General features: G+C 36.0%; 1 protein-coding gene across 8 annotated transcripts in view; it reads left to right on the top strand.

Annotated features, from left to right (window-relative positions):
- RPS6KC1 (ribosomal protein S6 kinase, 52kDa, polypeptide 1) overlaps window positions 1-24401 on the top strand; it is a 130822-nt gene that overhangs the window by 79265 nt on the left and 27156 nt on the right. For 7 of the 8 annotated variants that reach the window (XM_005865157.2, XM_005865156.2, XM_014538776.1 and 4 more), the window contains 2 exons: window positions 14613-14660; window positions 15889-16021. In XM_005865157.2, the coding sequence (XP_005865219.1) occupies window positions 14613-14660; window positions 15889-16021 (181 nt within the window). Of the gene's footprint in view, window positions 1-1993; window positions 2039-14612; window positions 14661-15888; window positions 16022-24401 lie in introns of all 8 variants that reach the window. The other variant, XM_014538777.1, reaches the window with a different exon arrangement.

Here is a 24401-nt window from a genome sequence, read left to right as displayed (position 1 = left end):
TATATATATATATTTTATAAATTTACATATATATATTTTTTCAAAATGTCCAGGTTTCTATAGAAAATTATTGAGAAAAGACAGTCCACTGATACCAACAGTGAGATGACAGAGATGTTAGTTATCTCACAGGATTTACAACAGCCATCATAAAAATACTTCAGAGAGCAATTGCAGACACACGTAACACAAAATAGAAAGTCTCAGCAAAGAAACAGAAGGTGTAAAGAAAAACCAAATGGAGATTTTAGAACCAAAAAATACAGTAAGGGGAAAAAAACTCTCAATGGGCTCAATAGCAGAATGGATAGGACAGAGAAACAACAGTGCATTTGAATATAGAACAATAGAAACTACCCAATCTGAATAGAGAAATAGACTCGGGGGGTGGGGGGGTGAGGAATGAACAGAGACACAGGAACCTATGAGGCTAAAATCAACAGTTCTAACACTCATGTCATTGGGGTTGCAGATAAAGAGGGGGGAGCTAACAAGTATTTGAAGAAATATGGCGAGACATAATCCTACAGATTCAAGAAGTGAATCTCAAACAGGATAAATACAAACAAATCCATGGCAAGGCACACATCATAGTCCAACTTGTAAAAAGTGAAGACGAGAAAATTTGAAAGCAGCAAAAGAGAAGCACTTACAGAGGAAAATAGTTAGAATGACAGTGTATTTCTCATTAGAAGCCATCAATGCCATTAGGATGGCACACCATTTTTTTTTAAATTAAATCTTTATTGTTCAGATTACATTTGTTCCTCTTTTTTTCCCCCCCATGACTCCCCTCCTCCCAGTTCCCGCCCCACCCTCCGCCCTCACTCCCCACCCACTGTCCTCATCCATAGGTGCACAATTTTTGTCCAGTCTCTTCCCGCATCTCCCACTCCCCTTTCCCCCCAAGAATAGTCCATTCCCTTTCTATGTCCCTGATTCATTATAATCAGGCACACCATTTTTTAAGTGCTGAAAACAATGGCACTGTAAAGATCCTTAACTATCCCCTCCTGGGGATCTAGTGCCAGCAGCATTTTGGGAGCTCACAGGGAGAAGGGGGATGTCCTCACCAATTCGGCCTGCAGGTTTTCATACAATGCTCCTGTTTTCAGTACAAACAGTTCCACCTTCAGCTGTCCGGTTTCTGATTCCATGTCTTTAGAAAATGAACCTCTCTCTAGTCTTCTGCTGGGGAGGAGAGGGCAGCTGCCTGGCTGCCTGTGCAGCGGCCTAGAGTGTAGACTTTTCCCCAGTCCTCCTGTTTTCAGGAGATACCATTTCTGGAATTCTGCAGGAAGAATTGGCTTGCCTTTTGTTGTTGTTTTCACCTGTAGACATTTGGCATGTTTTCTGTCTACTAAAATTTTGCCCTCTTTTTACATCTCTCTTGTTTACAGTCACTCTACGTCTTTTAAAATCTGTTTACTGTTATTCAGTGGGGTTTCTATGGGAGATTGTGATCTATATTTAAGAGAATGTTAAATTTAACACATTATGTAGTCCTCTCAGCTTCATGGCATCCATAATTTTGATCACATGTCTTTGTTGTTCTTTTTCAAGTTGTTAATTTTTTAAAAATCAAATAGTACAAAGAGTCCTGTAGATAATTTATGGCCAGAATAATTATTTCAAGTTGACCCACCACCCTCTGGGTATTGCTAGTTACATCGAACCCATCTTTCCTTCAACTGGGTTTCAAATTAAAATGTAGGCATCCCAAACTCTAAGGTAAAGATGTACACTATTTTCTTATTCCCCTTTAAAGATGTACTATTGTTTTCCTCTAGTCTTATTTTTCTCCAGTTCATCATCAACACTGCTAGAGAATAATTTATAACAATTAACTTAAAGTGATCTTTCTAAAACTAATAACCCTTTTGCTTACAATTCTTAATACCGTCACATAGTTTTTAGGGTAAAGTTTAAGCTTTTTAGCTAAGCCTATGGAGACCTTTGATTCTCAGTATGTTTCTTCCTCCCCTTTTCCCAGACACCACAGCGTGCTCTCTGGCCACAGTCCTGTTGAACCCATCAGGTATGCAAGGCATCATGTTTAACACATGATGTCCCCCTCTGCCTGGAGTGACTTTTCCTTCTCTTCCTCACTTAATTTCTTCTCATTCTTAATTGTTGTCTTCTCTTGGAAGCCTTCTTTGTTTTCTGATTTAAATATCTCTTGCTGTGTTCTTTTGTTGTTGTTAATCCTCACCCGAAGATATTTTTCCATTGATTTTTAGGGAGAGTTGGAAGAGAGAGAGGGAGGGAAAGACAGAGAAACATCGATGTGAGAAAAATACATCTACTGGTTGCCTCCTGCACACGCCCTGACCAGGGCCCGAGCCAGGGAGGAGCCTGCAACCAAGGTACATGCCCTTGATCGGAATCAAACCTGGGACCCTTTGGTCTGCAGGCTGACGCTCTATCCACTAGGCCAAACTGGCTAGGGCTCTTGCTGTGTTCTTTTAATACCCTGAACTTATGTGTGATAGCATTCATCCATATTGTATGGAATTTTTTTCAGTTGCAATGTATTTTGTATTTGTATGGTAGTTTTTGACATTTCTATGCCTCCTACAGTAAGCCTTCATATCCCTCAAGTGATCAAGCATTTTTCTTCTTCTTGTTAAAAAATGAACATTTATATTTTGGCACTGTATTTACAGACATCTGTTAGACAGAATAGATAGTCTAAATCCTGTGCTCAAGATACATGTTTTTGGAGAATACATCTCAATAACATATCAAACAGCAGCTTAGTGACTACATCTTATTTAATTTTGGATTCTTGGCATTAGCATAGATATTTTCAAATAGCAGATACTCAATATACAAGTTTTGAAACCATTTATTCTAATTTGCCTGCCTCCTCACCATTTCTCTGCATGTCTTTTCCATGTCTGTTTTCTCATTCATTCATTCAGCAAATATTTATTGAACTTCTGTGTGTTGGGTATTAGCCACTGGAGATATAATGGTGAATAATACACACCTAATCTCTACCCTCTCAGAGTTTATAATTGAGTGGGAAATAGAAATGAACTGACAGTTACAATATAGCGTGAAAGTGCTTTGGGTGAAGGGAAAGTGTACACTAGGGTATTGTGAGAACATACAGGAGGGGCACCTAGCTCGGGCTCTCCAGCGGCTTCGCAGAATAAGCAAAGCAAAGAAAGGGGTGAGTAGGATTTAGGTCATAGAAGAGTGTAAAGGGGTTACTCTCTTGCTAGCTTCTTCAGCTTTTTCAGTTCTTTCTTCTTGGCCACTTATGTTTAGTCTCTTCTTCAAGACAGCCGAAAGCTTGCCTCCTCCATAACTAATACCTACTCATCTTTTCTTTCTTTGAATTAAGTTTAGCATTCAATTGTGTATTATTTTCACTTGTATAATTTTAGTTGCCTTAAATATATTGTTAACTTGTCCTGAAAGGCAGGAACTATATCTTCTATTCCTTTTTATTTTCTCTGATAATGTCTAACTGAATACAGTGCTGTCCATGCAATAAGGATTCAATAAATGCTTGCTGAATAGTTGTAAAGGGAACAAAAAGAGACAATATATGGGTTTTAAGATTTCAAATACTCAGTGAGTCTGCACCTCAAAATATACTACACCAGCAGGATCAGAGCAAGAGGGAGGGTTGAATGGACAATTGTCAGAATGTTCCTCCACCTCCCCTTTCACCTTCTCTCACAGTGCACACCCGTAGATTGTTGGCAGAGTACTTTGTTGCAGTCAATGAAATTGCCAGTTTGAGAATGAGCGTTGTGCTTTGTGTTACATATATGCTTTCAAATATTTTAGAATTTTTTAGAACATGAACACATTGTATTTTTATACTAAATAAATTTTCCAGGTCATCTTAAAACATTGTTCAGTTTTAATCCATAACAGAAGTTCAGCTCCATCTGCTATGAAAGTACAAAACTCATTAAAAACATTTAAAAGTAATAGCTTCCTTGCCCTTGAGGCATTTTCTTCTGAATTGCAATCAGGCTACCTTTGACATTGGCAGCTTAGTTGGATATGTATTGATTGACTTGAAGATGTAGCCTCTGTGTCCATTATCATTATAAGGTAGCATTTATTAACTGAGTATACACTGCACTACTTCTGAACACTATATAAAAACTATGTAGACATACTTGCTGCTTTTTAGGGATTTATGTTTTCAGGACCTATAAACAATTCAGGTATACTTATAGAACACATCTAGCAGCAGAATAAAACCAGGATATGAATAGACTTAGTTTGTATCAGCACTAGAGTATTAGGTTTTTCCAGCAAATGCAAATAAGAAGAGATCTAAAGCTAAATACAATAGACTATACTTTTAATTGAATTAATTTTCATCTAAATTCAAGTCATTATTTAAGATTTTTTAAAAATTAATTTTTAGAGAGAGAGGAAGGGAGCGGGAGAGAGCAAAACATTGATCAGCTGCTTCCTGCATGCCCCCTACCAGGGATTAAGCTTGCAACTCTGGCATGTGCCCTGAGAATCCAACTGAGAACCATTTGGTGTCGGGCTATGCCCAACCAACTGAGTTTTAACCTCTCTTTAGCATAATCTCTTTGTGGCCTTGGGCAAGTTGCTTCACAGAAACTGAAAAGACAACCAAAATGAGAATGATGAAGGTGTAGAGAGGTAACTTTTAAAGCCTTTGGATCTGAGAAGAGGATGTTTTCCTAGCTCTTCAGCATTTCTATTTTAAACCCAATTGTTTCTGTCTTATATTCTGCCTTCTGCTACGTTTATATCTAGTTTTCTTACAAAGACACACCATGTCCTTTGGAAGCGGGTTTTATGAAGTAATAGGTGTATAGGCCTAGGATTTGAAAATTATACAAAATAAAATTTTCTTTTTTGGGGGGGTATGTATATAAAAGACATTTCAGTGTTGGCTTTATTGTTCACTAAATTATTAACCTCACATCCTAGTATGAGACATCATTGATATTGATGGCTTACATTTATTGACACTGACTAACAGGAATATAAGAAATTCTTAAAGTTGTGTTTGTGGCTGAAATAATTACTTCTTGGGCTGTTTTTCTGGAGTATACAGGTATTTTGTATTGCTGTAGGGCAAGGCCTACATTTAGCTATTTGCCTAAAGATGAATAACCCAGAGGTTTGGCCGACTTTTAGATGGGAAGTAGAGAAACATTTTTAAAATCTCTTTTCTTTTCTGATCCTGATATTAGTCTGTCAAAGAAAACAAACTTTGCCAATCATATTTCAATGTGCTTTGGAGAAATGAAACAATGTAGGCTTTGAATTTTGAGTAAATTAGTTTGTTTTAGTACCATCAAAATATACTTTTCTTTTTCTAATCGTATAATTCATAATGTTTATAACATATCTTAGGACATATACTCTGGTAGCATTTACTCTTAGTTATCACAATGAAAAACTATGATCGTTAAAAAAATCATCATAGTGCCCTCACCAGTTTGACTCAGTGGATAGAGTGTCAGCCTGTGGACTGAAGGGTCCTAGGTTCAATTCCGGTCAAGGGCATGTACCTTGCTTGTGGGCACATTCCCAGTAGGGAGTGTGCAGGAGGCAGCTGATTGATGTTTCTCTCTCATCGATGTTTCTAACTCTCTATCCCTCTCCCTTCCTCTCTGTAAAAAATCAATAAAAATATTTTTAAAAGATCAGTTATTATTGAGCTTACTAAGTATACAAAGTTATAAATTGAGTTCACGTGGGGTACACACACACAGTACACAGTTGTATTATGTTATAGAAACCATCCCTGTTGCATACAACAGTTTATGATTATATTCCATTTTAACAGAGGACAGGACAAATGGGATTCATTGGCAGTTCTTATGGTACATGAATACTTAATAATGCCCTAATTTTGAATTAATTAGTAACAAATTCCCTGTGGAACTTTTGAAGAACTTTAAAAAATCTGGATTTAGATTAGAATTATGCAAACTAAATGCACCTGTTGCCATTTTCAAACCAAGAATAAAAAGATGCTTTTTGCATTATTTTCTAAAAATTTATTTTCTATAATGATTTTCTTTTAGCTGCATTTAAAATATTAAAGAAAAAGCAGAAAGCAAAGCACCAGCCTGGTAGCTCAGTTGGTTAGAGTATTGTCCCTCCACGCCAAGGTTGTGGGTTCATCCCCGGCCAGGCAAGTACAAGAGTCAACCAAAGAATGCATAACTAAGTGGAACAACAAATTGATGTTTCTCTCTCTCTCCCTTTCTCTCTCTCTCAAATTAATAAATTAAAAATGAAAAAAATTATTTTAAAAAGCAGAAAGCAAAGATAAAGGATAAGAAAATTTCATATTAGTAAATTTCTTTCAAGGTGATTATATGCCAGTTATTCAGTATCATAATTGAATATAGCCAGATTGAGATGCTCTTTTTAAAAAATGTTTTAAAACACATCACAGTATTTTGTTTCTATATGAGGTATTGTGGTAAATGTGATCATTACCATAAATAAATGGCATTTTTTGAGTAGGCAGAAATCAGGATTTTTAATTGGCATTTTGTGGATTTTATAAAACCTCTTCTCAAAGTACATTTTCCTTTGGTAACATTTGGACTGTGGGTGTGATGGTAACAGAAAACAAGCCTTTCAAAACAAAGTGTCTTATGACTACATAAAAACATATAAATTGTTATCCATAGACAGACTGATTTAAAAAACCTTACATTTTATGTTTTATTTTACTCATTGTATACTTATTTTGAATAAAATCAGAGGGGATTTTAAATGTGACCAGAACCCCTCCTTTTTTTTTAAAGAGAAAAGTCATCGCATTTACTTAATTTACTTAAGTAAATTCCATTAGAAGTAGTATTTCTCTTGTCTTTTTGTGTAGCCATTGGAGTCCCCTGTGACCTTGGGTACATATTCTAAGGGTTCGTGATGTTGTGTATTTCCTGGTAGCTTGCCTGTTGCCTGCCTCTGGGTCCATCATCCCCCTTACACTGACTTAGGCAGTATTTCCTCAGTCTCTTATCTTGGGGCTTTGATGCATCTGTTCTGAAGGTGGCCACAGTGACTTTGGGTAGCAGCAGATGGCAAACCTTCAGGCTGCCACCGGCTATACTGGTGTTTAGTTGGAAAGTTAACGTTTGATGAAGAATCAGTAGTGCATATGAAAGAGCTTTCACTGCTGAAATATCTTTTAATTAAAAAATTAGCATACTAAAACCTTTGCACATATCTGGACATTTAAAGAAATCTAAAATTAGTTGCTTTCTTATAGATAAATTAGTTATTTCCCAGCTTAGTTTTGTTGCTTGCTTTTCCTAATGTGATTCTTTCCCTGCTGTCCCTGCCCCAATTTGCCTGTAGTTAAGACGGATAAGATAATTAGTTAAACTTAAATAGGGGATTTTTTTTTTAGGAGTTAAGATGTTTGGATAAACATTTAAAGTATACTTTGAATTATGGTATTTTGAATTTAATAACTAGAAAGAAATGTGAATCTTGAGTACTATCTCCATGCATTCCTATAGATTTGGCCTGTTTTTTCCTACCTTTGAAGATGTCTCTAAGTCAGGGCTGGGGAACCTTTTTTCTGCCAAGGGCTATTTGGATAGTTATAACATCATTCGGAGGCCATACAAAATTATCAAGTTAAAAATTAGCTTGCTATATTTGGTCAAACATTTAATTAACTCACCCCTAATGCCTTGGCAGGGCCAGACCAAATCATTTCTCGGGCTGGACATTTCCCACCCCTGCTCAAAGAGATATATTTCATCTTGTTCTGAGCTGGTTGGTAATTTTTTGACTGCCCAATCCACAAAGCCTAATATTACCCTTTTTGGATTGTTTGTTCATTTCATGATAATGTGGCATATTGAAAGTTCTAGGACAAATAAGACTCCAAAGGATTTTTTCCTGTCCCCCTTAAATTCTAAGGTTACCTTTCATACTTTTCTCTACTGAAAATAGATCCTTGGAATAGTAAATGAAGATATTCTTTAGACCAGAGTTTATAGGTATCCATCTTGAATTTTACTTTTGTATTTCAATTCTCATCAGTGAAATAACTTTTGTGAACATATGACCACCAAGAACAGCTTGGTTTCATGGCATAACATGAGAGAAGTGCCTCTACACAGTCTGTTCATGCTGATGCTTTTGATGCTGCGACTTCTGATGCACTAAAGTTGGAGGCTCAATATCTTCTGCTTTTGCAGTTCCTGGGAACATTGCTAGCCTTCTGATGCCAAAGGAAGAGACAGTTAGACCCTAGTGGGGAGAATTATTGGTATGAAAAGTCACCTTTTCCTTGTTTTCTGGTTGTTAAATTTTTAAAAGAGATATCTTATCAGAATAAGGTATGGAATTAATAATTAACAGTTTTAGAAATACATTTTGAATATGATAAGCATACAAAATGAGATGGGTATTTAGTAAATAAATAACATTTGATTATCATCATGTGGTATTTGGGGGGAACCAAAGGTTTGTTGTTCAAAACCATTTCTACGGAAAAACAATATTACCAGCTCCTGTAATGCAGCCAAGATGAGTTTAGTTAATAACACTAAAATGGTTGTGTAAATGATTTTAAAAGGGAGCATAGTAAGTATAATCTTATTAGTCTGAAACTTTGTTGAGAAAAACTGTATTACAGTTGTGCTTGTATGTTTTCTCTGGCTTCTTTATTATTGATCGCATTCTTTTCTGGTATGTTCATTGATGTGTGGATTCCCAGAGTTATAATTTTCACAGTTGAAGTCCAGTCAGATTGTATCTAGCAAACAAGAATAGTGCTTTGATACCATTAAGGGAAGGCTGTGTTGGTCTAAGATGACTCTGTTGACTTTTCTTAACATTTTTCTAACATTTATGAATTGTTCTGAAGTCCTGTGAAGTAACAAGCACCAAAGTAGACATAGATATTCTCTCAAATTACTCAGTAATCTTTTTTTCTTTTCTTTTTTTAAAGCCTTTATTTAAAAAAAAATATATATTTTGTTGATTTCAGAGAGAAAGGGAGAGGGAAAGAGAGATAGAAACATCAATGATGAGAGAGAATCATTGATTGACTGCCTCCTGCAAGCCCCTTACTGGGGATTGAACCCGTAACCCCGGCATGTGCACTTGACTGGAATCGAACCCGGGACCCTTCAGTCCGCAGTCTGGCGCTCTATCCACTGAGCCAAACCAGCTAGGGTGGTAATCTTACTTTTTAAAGGCATTGCAGCTGAAGTTATTTTTAGAGACATACAGATTTTGAATGTCAACATTTAAATATCTAAAAAGATTAAAAAATGGGTGACACAATCTTCTGTGAAGGGAGCTCTCCATACTTCTTCACCACAGCCAGTGTCTTTATGGTAGAATCTCTTTTCTCCAAATTTATTCTTCATATGCTTAAAAAATTATCATCATTTGATGCTTTTGATATGCTCCTCCACCCCTCCTGTCTTTCCAAAGGTGGAACCTAGTTAACTATTAGGCCTTCCCTATTCTAGTTAATGGAGAGACCCAGACTTCTAATCCATTGGAGCTTTTCCTACTACTGTTGTGAAGAAAGAGTGGAGGAGTCTCGTTGTGTTGCTAGAATTGAAGGACAGATGAGGCTAATCCTTATGGGATAAGTTGTCTGCTTTTTTCCCCAGTGAGGAGCAGTCCTTTTAGATATCACTACAGGCAAAGATGGAGTAATCTCTTCTATTAGACCGTATGCTAATATAGTGCTGATAAGTAAGTGTGAAAAATGAAAGGGAAATACATTAATTGTATTCTCTCAATAAGGTATGCTATCCAAGATAATTATTTCATGACAGTTTTAGTTATAGTACTTGTTTTATTATTAAATAAGAGATGGGTTTAGGAGCCTTTTATTGGAAAGACAATTGTATCAGATTAGTACCAAATTAGATTTTTGTCTTTATAAAGGTGAGCAAACCCATGAGCAGTTTTTAAATTGATGTGTTCTATGCTACAAATGAACAAATTCTGTTTGAGGGTTAAAGAAGCTATTATTTTGTCCTTTATGCTGACAGCTTCATTACAGATTGGCCTACTATTGGCATTAAAAAAATGTTTGGCTCCTTATGATCTTTGTGCATGCAACTATAATATTAATGCAGCACCACAGCACTGCTCATTAAGAAATGACTTTAAATGAGGTTGAAGCTTGTACATTTGGAAAGATACAGATGTTAAATGCAGTCATTTCTCTTTGTATACAGCCGTATGGCTAATAATTTCCAAGTGGCTAAAGCTCTTGTTAGCAAGAGTGCTGGTGTGTTAAGAATGGCTCTATAAATAACTTTAAGAACTGAAGTTGAAGGTGCTTCTTTTAAAGACTATTGTTAACTAAACATTATTGCCAAACAGATGGAAAGCATTCACTGGCCTGATGTTTTTAGGTCTAATTATATTATCACCAGCCCTGTACGGCTCAGTTGAAGAGGTGTATCCAGAGGCCAATTTATAATCATTTAGCCAACACCTGTTTGGGAGAAATTGACAGTCAAAGGGCACATTTTAAAAAAACCACATATGTTCTTGTGTTTATGGCCTCAATGTGAACATTGTCTAGCTACAGACAAACTTGGTAGGAGAAGAAAGTAAATGTAAACAAAGCAGCACTTCCCAGGCATGTTTATCGGTCTTCATTTGGCCTTTTTATCTGATCCACTTCATGCTTCATGGCTAAGTGAGACAGCAAAGAGATATCACTTCTGATTTATGTGCATAGAGGCAGTTTAGGCAATTCGGAAGCTTCTGGTAGGAGAAAGAAGTTCTTTCCTTTGTACAGCTTCCATACCTTTTACCTAGTGAAACGTTTCTATTTCATAGAGATATATCTTGTTTAAGTAGGACTGGCATTCTGGTGAGTGGCTTAAAGGAGTCACAACTTGATATAAAAACAAATGAGATCTGAGGACCCTACATGTCTTCACAGACTCACTTTCTTTTTTGCAGAGAAAGGGCAGGGCCTTGTGCCTCCTTTTGCTCTCATGATATGTTTAACTGTCAAGGTTCAAGTTCTTTGAATGCAGTGGAAGATTGGTGCAGAAGGTAGCTCAAAGGGAAATTATGGGGAGAATAGATCTATCCTCCGAAAATAGTTTCAACCTGATGATCCTACCAACTCTTTCATTTTAGTGTTTTTCCTTTTGATATATTTTTGTATTAAAAGATTTATATATGTCACCTCCATTTTCTTATCACCCATTATTAATTCAGAGGAGTCTGGCTCCTATCTCCACCAGTTCACTGCATAATGCAATATTTGTTAACAAGTTACCAGTGGCTTTATATTCCCTAGGCAGTAATCCCTTCTCCTTTTCAGTTTTCGTGGCTTCTAGATGCTTACACTAATTTAAAGCATTTTCTTTCCTTGACATGGTTTTATTGTTTTTAAACCTCTACATTTTCTGGTTTTCTTTGTACCTTTCTCACTACAGTTTTGGTGGTTATTGTCTATACGAGAGGCCCGGTGCACGAAATCGTGCATGGGTGGGGTCCCTTGGCCTGGCTGGTGATTGGGGCCGATTGGGGCCAGCTGGCCAGGGTTAGGGACTGTGGGAGATTGGCCAGCCATGGGAGGTTGGCTGTGGGAGCACACTGACCACCAGGAGGCAGCACCTGCATTGAGTGTCTGCCCCCTGACGGTCAGTGCACATCATAGCTACCAGCAGGTCATCCGGTCGTAATGGTCGCTTAGGCTTTTATATATATAGATATTCTCAATATAACAGCTATGTATGACATAGAATTTAGACATAACTAGTATAGCTTAGCAATTAAAAAAGAAGAACCCTGTAGCCAGACTGCTAGGGTTTAAATTTCACCTTTACCATTTCTTAAATTCTTGAGCATGAGCAACTGTAACATTGGTTAAAGTGTATCTACCTCATTGGATCGTTGAGTGCATTACATGATTTAATTCTTTAAAACCCAAACACAGTGCCTAGGATAAAGTAAGCATTTTTTTTTAGTGGGGCATGTTCTCTTGCCTTTAGCTATTGTCTTTATGGAGAATGCTCAAATACTAGAATAAACCTTTAGTTTCAATTTATTTTCTAAGCTTCATTCTGATATTGCCGTCTACCTTCCATACTTTTATACCTGAATTCATTCACTTTGAACATTTATTATGGGAGACACATGGGTCGGAGGAGACATCATTTCTGCCCTATACAGCTTTCTGTTGCTGCCATAACAAAGTATTACAAACTTAGCAGCTTAAAACAGCTGAATTTATTGTCACATGGGATAGATGTCTGACGTATGTCATGTTGGGCTAAACTCAAGGTGCTGGCAGGGCTGTGTTCCTCACTGGAGACACTGGGGAAAAACATCTTTGGTGACCATTATTCTTCTTTCAACATGCTGATACAAGCCTTAAATTGGGAGAGAGACAAGTAAGCATAAAACCAAACTGAAGGATTAGAAATGCTATATAGAAGTTGGTAACGTATACAGGGTGAGAACAAAGGAAGAAAAGACTGTTACTGAGAGACATTTGAAAAGATGAGCACTTGTTTGGTAAGTGGATGGGGGAACATTTAAGGGAGAAGAAGCAATAATAGTGATAGTAGTAATAATAACTGGCTATACCAGTACTTTTACAGGATTATCTCTCACTGAAATTTTCACATATGATAGACACCATTATTATCTACCATTATAGCTCCTACAAATGAAGCTGTAATGTCTTCACAGTTAGAATAGAAATGGTAAAATTATCACATTGGGTAGTTAAAAGAATTAACATTGATTACACATGGTTAAAGCACAGCACATAGTAAACACTTAAAGCCTGGTAGGTGAAGGACAGTAGAGGGTGGATAAGGAAATAAGAGGTGGAATTGACTGTCGTAGTCACTGGTTATGAAGGTAGGGGGCAGGGGATTTATAATGACTTAGGGAACTATTTGGTTTGGGGGGGTTCTGTGGATGGTGGTATTATTCAGTTTTATAGGAGGAGAAACAGGGTTTTGTTTTGTTTTTAGTGGGGACAGGGCTTTGGGAGAGAAAGGGGTGAGCTCAGGAGATATCTGTGGGAATATTCAATTGAAATTAAATGGAGACCTACATAAGTATATCAGGCACTCAGAAGAGAGGTCAAAGATGATGTCACTATTATTTCAAATTTATCATGTCGAAAATGGAATTTACCATCTTCTCAAATTGCTGTCTCATCTTAACTCACCACTTTTTCTTCTGACCACCAATTTTTTTTTTCATCCTTGACTCCCAGTGCTCTGGAGTTGAGCGGGAAAAATTCCCTGTTTACAGTGCTTGCTGATTTCTGTGGTGTAAATACTCCTGTCACAGCCCGTTTCAGATGGTGGCTGCTTTTGGTGCTACAACGTGGGGTTGAATTGCTGCAGCAGAGACCTCCCGCATGGGCCTGCAAAGCTAAAATATTTACTATCTGTCTCTTTATAGAAAAAGTTTGCCAACCTCTGGTTATTTATTTAATAATAAAATATTAAAATGGTAGGATAATTTTGTATCTCTCTTCGCTCCTTCCATCTATCAAGAGGGTGGGGAGTCGGGAGTTTGAGTGGCAGTGTGTGCGATCATGGGGGGGTCTTGAGATCATCTTTTGGACTTAGGTCTTTTATCTGAATGAGAGGAGTGACATGATCTACTTCTGTTTTAAAAAGAAAACCCTGCCTGCTATTTAGAGAACAGACCAAGGGCAGCAAAGATGGAAGCAGAGAGATCTGCTGGGAAGGCAGTTGTTCTAATCCAGGTGTCTTTGTTTGGATTAGGGAAATAGCCATGAAGTGGTGAGGCACTTCAGTTCTAGATACATTTTGAAGATAAGGCTAACAGAATTTGCTGATGGAAAAAGAGGAGTTAGGACAGTGATGGCGAACCTTTTGAGCTCGGCGTGTCAGCATTTTGAAAAACCCTAACTTAACTCTGGTGCCATGTCACATATAGAAATTTTTTGATATTTGCAACCATAGTAAAACAAAGATATATATTTTTGATATTTATTTTATATATTTAAATGCCATTTAACAAAGAAAAATCAACCAAAAAAATGAGTTCGCATATCACCTCTGACACGCGTGTCATAGGTTCGTCATCACTGAGTTAGGATGAGTCCAGGATGGAGAAGTGGGACCATAAGGATGCCTCAGACTGGAGCTTGAGTTACTGAGATCACATTATAATAGCAAGTGGCTACGTAAGGGGCTTTAGGGAGAAAATCGAGATTTCGGCAATTACTATAAAAGTTTTTTTTTTTTTTTTTTTACTTCTTAACTTAAAAATTTTTTTTTTTTTTTTTTTTTACTTCTTAACTAATGTTTCATGAGAAAAAAATTCTAAAGTAATGTCTAAAATAATTTTTCATTCACTTTTAAGAAATACATTTTAAAGTAAATCTAGGAAACAGTAATGTTTCTAAAATATGGCATTTTTAGAAAGGAAACAATAATAAAACCTTTAGGTAAGACTACTTTAATCCTGTGATTTGGTGCCTTAACAAAAAAAATCTGTTCAGAAGTTAACAATCTTTTGTGGAGTCAATTTAGCACTTTCCCCCAAACCCTTAAAGTGTAGTTTTAAAAAGTTATGAGTTAATGTTGCATTGTATTGTGAATAAATTATTACTCATATTTTTTATGTAGGTTTTACTTGTAATGGACACAAGGACAGAACAGACATTCATTTTAAAAGTAAGTAGAATTTGTATGTTTATTTATTTAATTTTTAAAGTAATTTTAAAGTTTTATTTATATGTTTAATGATCTTGAAATTTATTTTCAAATTGTGCTCTGAAAGAAAAAAAATAATATTGTTTTCCTGGGTGTTTGAATGTTCTATTTGGAATGTTCATTTATATTTGTGATGATCTGTATTTATTTTATCTTTTGTCCTTCCATCGCATACATTTAACAAGCATTTTAGGTAATAGAGTATGGAGGAAATAATTTGGATAAGTTGAAAACTCATTTCATGTTGTTTAAATGTATAATGTACAGTTTAAATTCACTTCTAATACTTCTTGAATAATTTGTGGAGACCATATACCATTTAACCTATGATTATGATTAAGTGCTGACATTTTACCTTAAAGTCTTTGTAACAAATATTTGGGAAAGTGTTATCTACATCCCTGGCCTTCTTTTATATTTCTGTTTTGATTCTCTATATAACTCCATTTGTAACTAAATGAATAAGGAAGGAAAATCCTCAGTTTTAAAATTTCTAAGTTGTATTTGAAATGGATTGTGACAGTACATATTCTACAAATATTTCAATTTAAGCATTTCCACTGCATCCAGAATTAATCAATTTCATATTAATTTTATATTTCTTTTTTTGATGCATGGCAGTAGATCACATTGACATATACTGAAACAAATTTCTTTTTATGAATATATTTTATCACTGGCATTTTCCCAGATTTTTAAACCAAGGTATGACACTAGAAACTGCACACACCTGTTCCTTTGGAGAAAACTAAAATAATCTTTGTGCTTTTTTGGAATAGAACTTTAAAATTGCCTGTTTAATCTAGGAATACCTTTTGTGTCTCAGGAATTCGAATTGATCTCACAATGTCTACTGCTTTAAAGATATACACAAGTAAATAAAACTTAAGAAAAGGTCATAGAGAAATAACTGTGTGTGATCCTGATGACTTAGTTTGAGAGCATCTCTAATAAAAACACTGACCCACATAATTGATTTTAATGGCAGCTTTGTGGCATCTTCTGTTCTCTGGATTCTCGCCAGATGCCATCAGCAGAGCCTCCAGGGACTGAGGGGCATAGAGCAGCAGATGAGTGGTTTCTCTGAAGCCCAGAGTAACTCGGATAGATTAGTTTGGTTGATAAACACAGAGCACAGCAGGCTCCAAAGGCAACTGAGGGTACAACTGACCTTTTTGTTCTCTGTCAGGGTCTAAGGAAAAGCAGTGAATACAGCAGGAACAGAAAGACCATCATCCCCCGCTGTGTGCCCAACATGGTGTGTCTGCACAAGTACATCATTTCTGAGGAGTCGGTATTTCTTGTGCTGCAGCATGCAGAAGGTTGGTTTGTACTTTAAATTTTTTTGGAGCCAGGAATGTCACCTATTTAGTTTTTTGGTTTTTAGAATGTCCATCTGTCATTACACGAACGGATAAAACATGAAACACACGTAAGAAACTGTTGCCTTCTTCCTCTGCCTTTCCTGCCTACTTTGAGTTGGGAGGGGAAATGAAAACCCAGGTGAGCAGCAGATTTCATTGGAGCTACAGGATCGTTCTGCTGATATACTTAACTCCTTGCTTTCTCCTAGACTTGATCTGATAGGATGAAAATGTGTGCTAAAAGAGCCAGGTTTAATTGTACAGATTTTATTTTGTTCTCTTGTTCTCTGCTGAAAGGATACATTAATGTTAGGTGACTAAAACAAAAAGCATCCCCTGAAGAATTAATTAATTACCTCCCTTTTTAGAAGGCCCGGTATTTGCTTGACATTTGACATGACCTAGTTACTCTAATCTGGGTTTTTGCGAATACAGCCATTGGCATCACATATGGGGACAAAACAGAGAGAAGCACACTACTCTGCCTTCAAACTCTTTGTGAAATTTCAGCTCTGAGTAGAGGGAACAGGTGGCAAAAAGACTATGTTTTGATTTGTTTTTGCCCTTTAGTGCCTGAATTAAAATTTTTTTTTCTTAAAAATAACTGAATACAGCATATAAATATAAATCCACAGTATAAATATTGCCTTTTGGCTTTTAAGAGGTGTTCTTTAAAATGGTGAAAACATTATATTTTCTGTATTTCATGAAGGTGTTATTATTATTTTTACATTACTGAGAATAGGGAACTATTGTGCTTTACTAATAGGCATAATATTTGAATTTAATGCATTTTCCCAGGAAAATGAGTCATTGCTTTGCAGAATGAGGTCTCTTATGAGAACTAATGCAAGATTTTTGATGGCAGTAAACTATTAATATTGTTTATTATGAAGTACAGCACAAGATAACTACAGATGGAGGAAAGACCTCCATATGTGGTACTTAATAGGAAATTCAGAAGGGGCTTCATGGTCTCTCAGGTATTAAGAGAGTTAATTGCGTGTGTGAATTGGATAACTAATTCACCTTTGTTCAGACATTATAGACAGCTTTTATCTGAGGATACCAGTGCATTACAGACATTATTGAATTAGAGGTCATGTCATCTGATAGCTGAATACAACCACCTCTGGTGTGGAACAAAAATAACTTGTGCAGTAATAATCCATAATAATTTAGAACAAGGTCAGTAGGATGAATGTAATTATAGTCAATGTTCTATTACCCAGGGTGGATTATTCATGTTGGAGATTATCTGTGGCAAATTTGTAATCCTATTTTACCCCTGCTATTTACAACTTCCTCTTCCTGTTCTTCTCTTGCTTCTTCAACTCATACTTCAGTTTTTCTTCGGCCATTTTCTCACCTTCCCTTCTACTCTAAAGCTGATATTTCAACTGAATTTATTGCAGTATTATAGAAAGCCTTTATAATCTGATTTAAAGACATAGACATAATAGTTTTCAAATTTTCCACTATTTTAGATTATCTTTACCAAGTCTATTTTCATTTGTTGTTGACCATATCTGAATTTGAATGGTCACATGACCATAGAATTTGTCTTGGATTATGTAAACACCAGAGGCCTGGTGCACAAAATTTGTGTACCCGTGTGTGTGTGTGTGTGTGTGTGTGTGTGTGTGTGTGTGTGTGTGTTTTCCCCTCAGCCCGGCCTATGCTCTCTCGTAGTCCAAGAGCCCTTGCGGGATGTCCGACTGCTGGCTTAGGTCCCTTAGCCGGGAGTTGGACATCTTTAGCACTGCCGCGGAGGCGGGAGAGACTCCTGCTACCGCTGCTACACTCACCAGTCATGAGCCCAGCTTCTGGCTGAGCGCACTGATCACCAGGGGGCAGCTCCTGCATTGAGCGCCTGCCCCCGGTGTTCAGTGCACGTCATAGCGACTGGTCGTTTGGTCAGTTTGCATATTAGCCTTTTATTATATAGGACTTAGGGGTAGGGAATCTCTTTTTACTGTGTTTCTTAGGTGTCTATTGTTTAATTTTAAGAAGATTTTATAATGCAAAAATATTAAATTATAGTACAAATGGGGACTCTGGATTCATTTAACATTCAACAAATTTATTGAGTATGTTTAGGTGAACAAAACAAGAAAAGAGCCTACCCCTTTGAAACTTACATTCTTCTTGTGAAGAGTCAAACAGAAAAACTAAAAGCATGAGAATATTAGATAATAATAAGGACTATACTAATCTTTTATTTTTTATCTATTGATTTCAGAGAGGAAGGGAATGGGAGAGAGAGATAGAAACATCAATGATGAGAGAGAATCACTGAACGGCTGCCTCCTGCACGACCCCACTGGGGATCGAGCCCACAACTGAGGCATATGCCCTGACTGGGCATCAAACTATGACCTCCTGGTTCATAGGTCGATACTCAATCATTGAGCCACACAGGCTGGGCAATACCATACTAATCTTTAACAGAGAGAGTTCCAGTAGACAAGGATTGGGGGACTATTTTAGATTAGGTAGTCAGGGAAGTCCAGGTGACATTTAAGAATTCTGAATGACAAAAGAACCATTTGGATGGAAGGGGGAATCACATTTCAGGTACAGCATCAATGAAAGAAACTGAAGGCAAAAACAAACTTGAAATGTTTGAGGAAAAGAAAGGAGGTCATTTGGTTGTAGTGTAGTAGGTGAGGGTAATAGTGGAATATGGGAGAAGCAGGCAGGAGACTTCTATGACAGAGTAAGGACTTTGACTCTTACTCAAGTGCATTGGGAAACATTGGACATCTGAAGCAGTGGTCAGAACAGATTTACATTAAGAAAAAAAATCACTCTGGCTGTTGTGTGGGGAATGGATTATAGAAAGATAAGACAAGAAGCAGTGAGAAGGCTAATTGAGTAGTCTCTGGCAAGAAATTATGATGGCATGGCCTTCTAGCCTACTAGCAGAGATACTTAGAGTCCATGGCATCTGTAATAAAATAAATTTTGGGAGAGAAAAATCTATAGCAATTTCTTGGATTTGGCTTGAGCAATCAAGTGAACTAGATGATGGACTGTGTGCTATCTTTTACATATTTGTGGTACTTTCTTTGTTATCTCTGTGAATTAGGAAGTTGTGCATATAGCATACAAACGTCACTTTCATATACTGGCTAAACTGTTACTGAAAAAGTAAATGAGCAGTTGTTTTTTCATAATATGAATATTTGAATATTTATGATTTGTGGCTTTAGTTTTCCTCTGCTCACAAAAAACTGTTCATAATTCACATTAGTCTCTTTGACTTACTTTCTTTCATTCAGTCAGAAATGTATTGCATGTTTACTGGGATACAGTCTTAGTTCTAAAATAAATGAAGACTGCCCACATGGAACTTACATTATAAAAGCCAGACAGACAGTAAACAAATACTTAAGTAAATATATGTCAGATGGAGATAAATAAAGGAAGGGAATGCCAAAAGGGCGAGGTAGGGGTTGCTATTTTATATAGAGTGGTCCCTTTAGTAAGAAGGGATATTTGGCCAGTAACTTGAAGGAAGTGAGAGAGGGAGCAGTGTGGATACGTGAGGGAACATTATCCTGGCAAGAGAGAATAGTACGTAAGCTTGGAGGCAAGAGTGTGCACTTGGTGTACAAGAAGCAGGAGTGTCATTGTGGTCGAAGCAGAATGGGAAGAGTGGCAGGAAATGAGCCTAGCAAGATGGGGAGACAGGTGGGCAGATCCTGTGTAGTCTTGTAGGCCACTTTAAGAACTTGATTTTTATTGATAGATAGTTATTGGGGGGCATTGTGGCAAGATGGGGATCACTGTGGCTGCTTTGTAGAAAATAGAATATAGAAGGACAAAGGCAAAAGCAGACCGGTTTGGAAGTTGTTGCAGCAGTCCAGGTGAAAATGATGGGGATTGGACAAAATGTTAATGGTGGAGGTGGTGAGAAGTGATTATTAGATTCCGAATATATTTTGAGGATAGAGCTGACATGATTCTACCTTGCATGACTCCAGGGTTTTTGCTCAAATAACTGAAAGAATGGAGTTTCCATTTACTGAGATGGGAAAGCTGGGGGAGAGGCAGATGTAGAGGGAGCAATCAGAGATTTAGTTTGGACATGTGAGTGTGAGATGCTTATTAAATCTAGGTGGTATGGAGTAGGCAGTTGGCTATACCAGATGAGATTTTAGGAGAGATGTTTAAAATGCTCATTTCTGTTAATGAATCTCTTACTTTGACTCTAAGGAAGAAAAAGTGGGAAAATAATTGTATTCAGTAAAGGCCATGAGTGTTATTGAAACTTATTGAAAGTTCCTAAGATTATGGATTAAATCATATTCATAATACATATTCCAGCATTTAGCAGAATGCTTAGAATATGGAAGGTGCTCAGTGTATAATTGTTGAATACTAAGTCAGAGGAAAAATGAAATGACTAGGTTAGAAGAAAATGATTGGAAAAGCTTTTGAATGTGCACCAAATAGATGGGAGATGGGAAGTAATTTCTACCCAAGTTATTTGGGGATCCAAGGAGTGAAATTATTATCTTTTTATTAACTAGTTTAAAAATTTATAAAACTAATATGTAAAGAAATTAATTCGAACTATGTAGGAGTATACAAAGTAAAATTAAAACTCTCCCTCCCTATTCACTTTAATGCCAAGTTTCATTCTCTAGAAATAGGGGGAAATTTCCTGTGTGTATAAACATATACTCCCTACCTGTCTGCTTAAAAAACAACACATAAATGAATCTTAAATACTGTTTTGTAGCTTATCCCTCTCCCCCCATCTTAACAATGTATCTTGGACAGCTTTCCTTTTCAGTGTATATAGGTCTGTAGTATAGTGTAATGCTTAAAAACAAGGATTCTGGAGCCAGTTCACCATTTACTAGTTGTATGACTTTGGACAAGTTACTTAACTTTTTTGTGCCTATGTTTCCCTATCTATAAAATCGGGGTGATAATAATTACCTACCTCAATAGGACTGATGTGAGGATTACATAGTTGATATGTGTAAAGTACTTAGAACAGGGCCTGGTACATGGTAAACACTATATAAATATTTGAAAGTATTGCTCTAACTTTTTTGAATAGATACAAAGTATTTGGTAGTATAGATTTACCATAATTTATTTAATTACCCCCTGTTAATTGGTATTTAAATCGTTTCTAGTGCTTTTACTGATATATCTTTGTTTTTTGAGAACTGTTTTTAGGAGAAATCCTTTCAGTAGAATTGCTGGGTCAAAAGATGATTTTGATCATTGGTCCAGCAATATTTTATCATACATATTAATTTAAAGTTCTAATTTTAGTCAAGCAAATTTAAATTTAACAAATTTCTTTGCAATCTTGCAAAAAACCCCCCAAAACCCCAATAGATTAAAATTGATGAGATACAAAGAGAGAGTTTTAATTAAACCTTATAAAATACTATTTTCATAGCTTAAAATAGCTAATATCTACTATTTTATATGCTTCAATGGGGCTTAGAAAGGTGTCATTTCGATTCCTAAAGTGTTAAAAAGCGTAAATATGTTTGGTATTTCTATTTTGTGGTTTAGCCAATAATAGGATTTTTTTAAGGTTAATATTTTTAATGTTACAACAGTAAGATTGACTTCGGGTATGTTAGTCTGTTGGATCTGATCTTATCTGTATAGAAAATAAAGCCCAATCAGTTTTTGTGGGCGAGAAACTTCAGTAGGAATAATGTGTTCTTGTAAATTACGTGATTTTCATGATTTCGTAATTTAAAAAAAGTATGTGATAGGTCCAACATGTTTGTTTCTGTAGCTCCATATTGAGCATTAAATTTAAGGGTGCACCTAGGAAAGGATGGAGAAGAGCTAAAACAGTTTATATTTTGCTTAAACATGTGGAGTTTTTATAATAAATTTGGATACTTGTTTAGGCTAAGAACAAATTCCATAAGTGCCAGCAAATACATTTAGAAGTTTTACTTAATAATGAAAGAATAGAAATGAAATAAGATGCCGTATTTCATCAGCCAAATTGGTAAACTTGCTAATATCTAATATAAGCAAGTTGCAATAAAGATGGCACCAATGCACATTGCTTGTAGGAGTAGGTCCTGGGGATAACAGCACATATCAGAAGCATTAAAAGTATTGATCTAGTACTTTCATTTCTGGGACTCTGTTTTGATGAAATAATCAGAGGTGCCAAGTATTTGTATGTAAAAGTATATATTATTTTAATTCTAATAGCAAAAGCTGGAGTAACGTAAGTGTTCATTGATAGATCATGATACCTGTCACATGTGCTATATAGCCTTCAAGTTCATATTCTCGTGAAAATTAGAAAATGTTTATGAAATGATGTTAGTCATGAATAAAATGACTGAAAACAAATGTACTAATAGTTAATTGTGATTATGCATAATTTATATATTCTGAATTTTTTGTTTTCCTTGTTCTTTTCTTTATTTGAAAATTTTAAACAATAGAACCATATATTTGTTTTAAAATAGGAAGATTACATGATCAAAAATAATGACATTATTAATATTTTGGGACCTTTTTCCTTGAGAGGGTTTCAAAAATTTGTAAAAGATGTTATCTTCTTATAAGCCACTCTAATACCTATTATTTTATATGCTAGACAGAATTCTCTCCCTGTAGTTATAAAGGCTCTGGAGTCTGGTAAAGGAGATAATAAAAGCATAAAAGTATTATTAATATGAAATAGAATGTTGTATAGAGGATAGAGAGATTATAGGAGTTGTATCCAATGAGGAGATATAAAAAAGAATGGTGAAGTAAGACAAATTCTGAAGGACCTTCAAGAATGAGTGGGATTTTGACAAGCAGATATTGGGGAAACTAGTAGGAAAGAAACTTCTGAGTGGTAGGTATAGTTTGAACGAAAGCCCAGCGTGGTTATATGTGGTGCAATCCGGTTCAGATGAATTTTGCAGTGAGTTGAAGGAGAGGATTAACTTATGGGTTGATACTGTATTACTGAGGGTTTCAAATATTTTTATGGAGTTGGTACATCATTCAGTAGGTGGAGGGGATTTGGGTTCTTGAATGGAAAAATGACATCATAAGATCTGTGCTAAGTTGGAAGCAGTTATGGTAGCAATTAAGTTGTAGCTACAACTTTTTTCCAGAAACACAGAGTGGTCAAAGGAATGAAAAGAAGAGGAGGACTGTGAGAAACATTATGGGTAGATCCTACAGGACTTGGAAAATTGTAGAGAGAAAAAGGAAGAGAAAAGAATCCAAGTTTGGTCCAAAGCTTTTCTGACAGAATGGCTCAGAAGTCAGAAAGAGGAAGTGATTTGGGGGGCAAAAATAAAGAATTTGAGCACCTTGAATTTTAGATTTCAGCAGCTCATCCAGGTGGAATTGGCCTAAAAATGAATGAAATTTTTTTCCTGGAACTTTAGTACATGCTGTTTTCTGCTGATTCCTGGAACTTCATGCTGAAGATACTGTCCGCTTTGTGATGGCATGTCTCCTTCTGATGAGTTGCCATCCGAGTTAACAAGCATTGTTATGTCATTGTCTATCATGTCCTGTGCACTATGTAGGAAGTACATATGCAAAAATGAAAAAGACGTGGTTCCGTCCTTACAGTAGTCACCATCTAGGAGAATTGAAAATAACTCATCATTTTTTTAGATTGCATACAGGAATCCCAGCTTCAGGTTTAGGCATTATTGTTAGTGTGCCACAGTAGAGCTATTTGTGACAAGAAGGGTGTGGTTACTGTTGTCAAAAGACTTAAGATGGAACCAATGCATAGCTCCTTGTATAAGTGAGTGAGTTTCAAGCCATATATGAATGTTTAAAATTAAGTTTTAATATGGGAAAATAAGAAAAACTAAGTATAATCTAGTGAGAACAGAAAGTTAGCTAAGAAAAAATGAGAAGGTAACATTTAAACACCATAATATCCTATACCACTAACTATTATCAAAATGGAAGAAAACTGTTAACTAGTCACTTGTAGAGGAGATGCATGAGTATTTTAGGATTAATATTATGACGGTTACCTTTTATTGAGCAGTTACTCTATGTGAGGCATAGTATCGGGAGCTTTTTTTATATTTATCAAATTTCTCTAAATGAAGTGAAATGAGAAGTAGAAAAAGTGTTTTTGGATGCTTCCATTGACCTTTTTACACATGTAATTGACTGTCAATGATTATTTCCCTTAATATTTACTTACCCTTAGTATATGATAATATAGTAATTCTTAATAGCAGCATTAAAATGTGCTGAAAAAAGTTGCTTTCACCATATTAATAAAGAGTTTCATTTTTAACACGATTTCTCACTTTTGGAAGCTACAGTTATATGTTTACAAAGTATGCTTCTGCAATTA

The sequence above is a fragment of the Myotis brandtii genome, unplaced genomic scaffold (genome assembly GCF_000412655.1).
Source record: "Myotis brandtii unplaced genomic scaffold, ASM41265v1 scaffold197, whole genome shotgun sequence".
NCBI classification, from domain to species: domain Eukaryota; kingdom Metazoa; phylum Chordata; class Mammalia; order Chiroptera; family Vespertilionidae; genus Myotis; species Myotis brandtii.
This window is presented reverse-complemented; position numbering and strand designations above follow the sequence as displayed.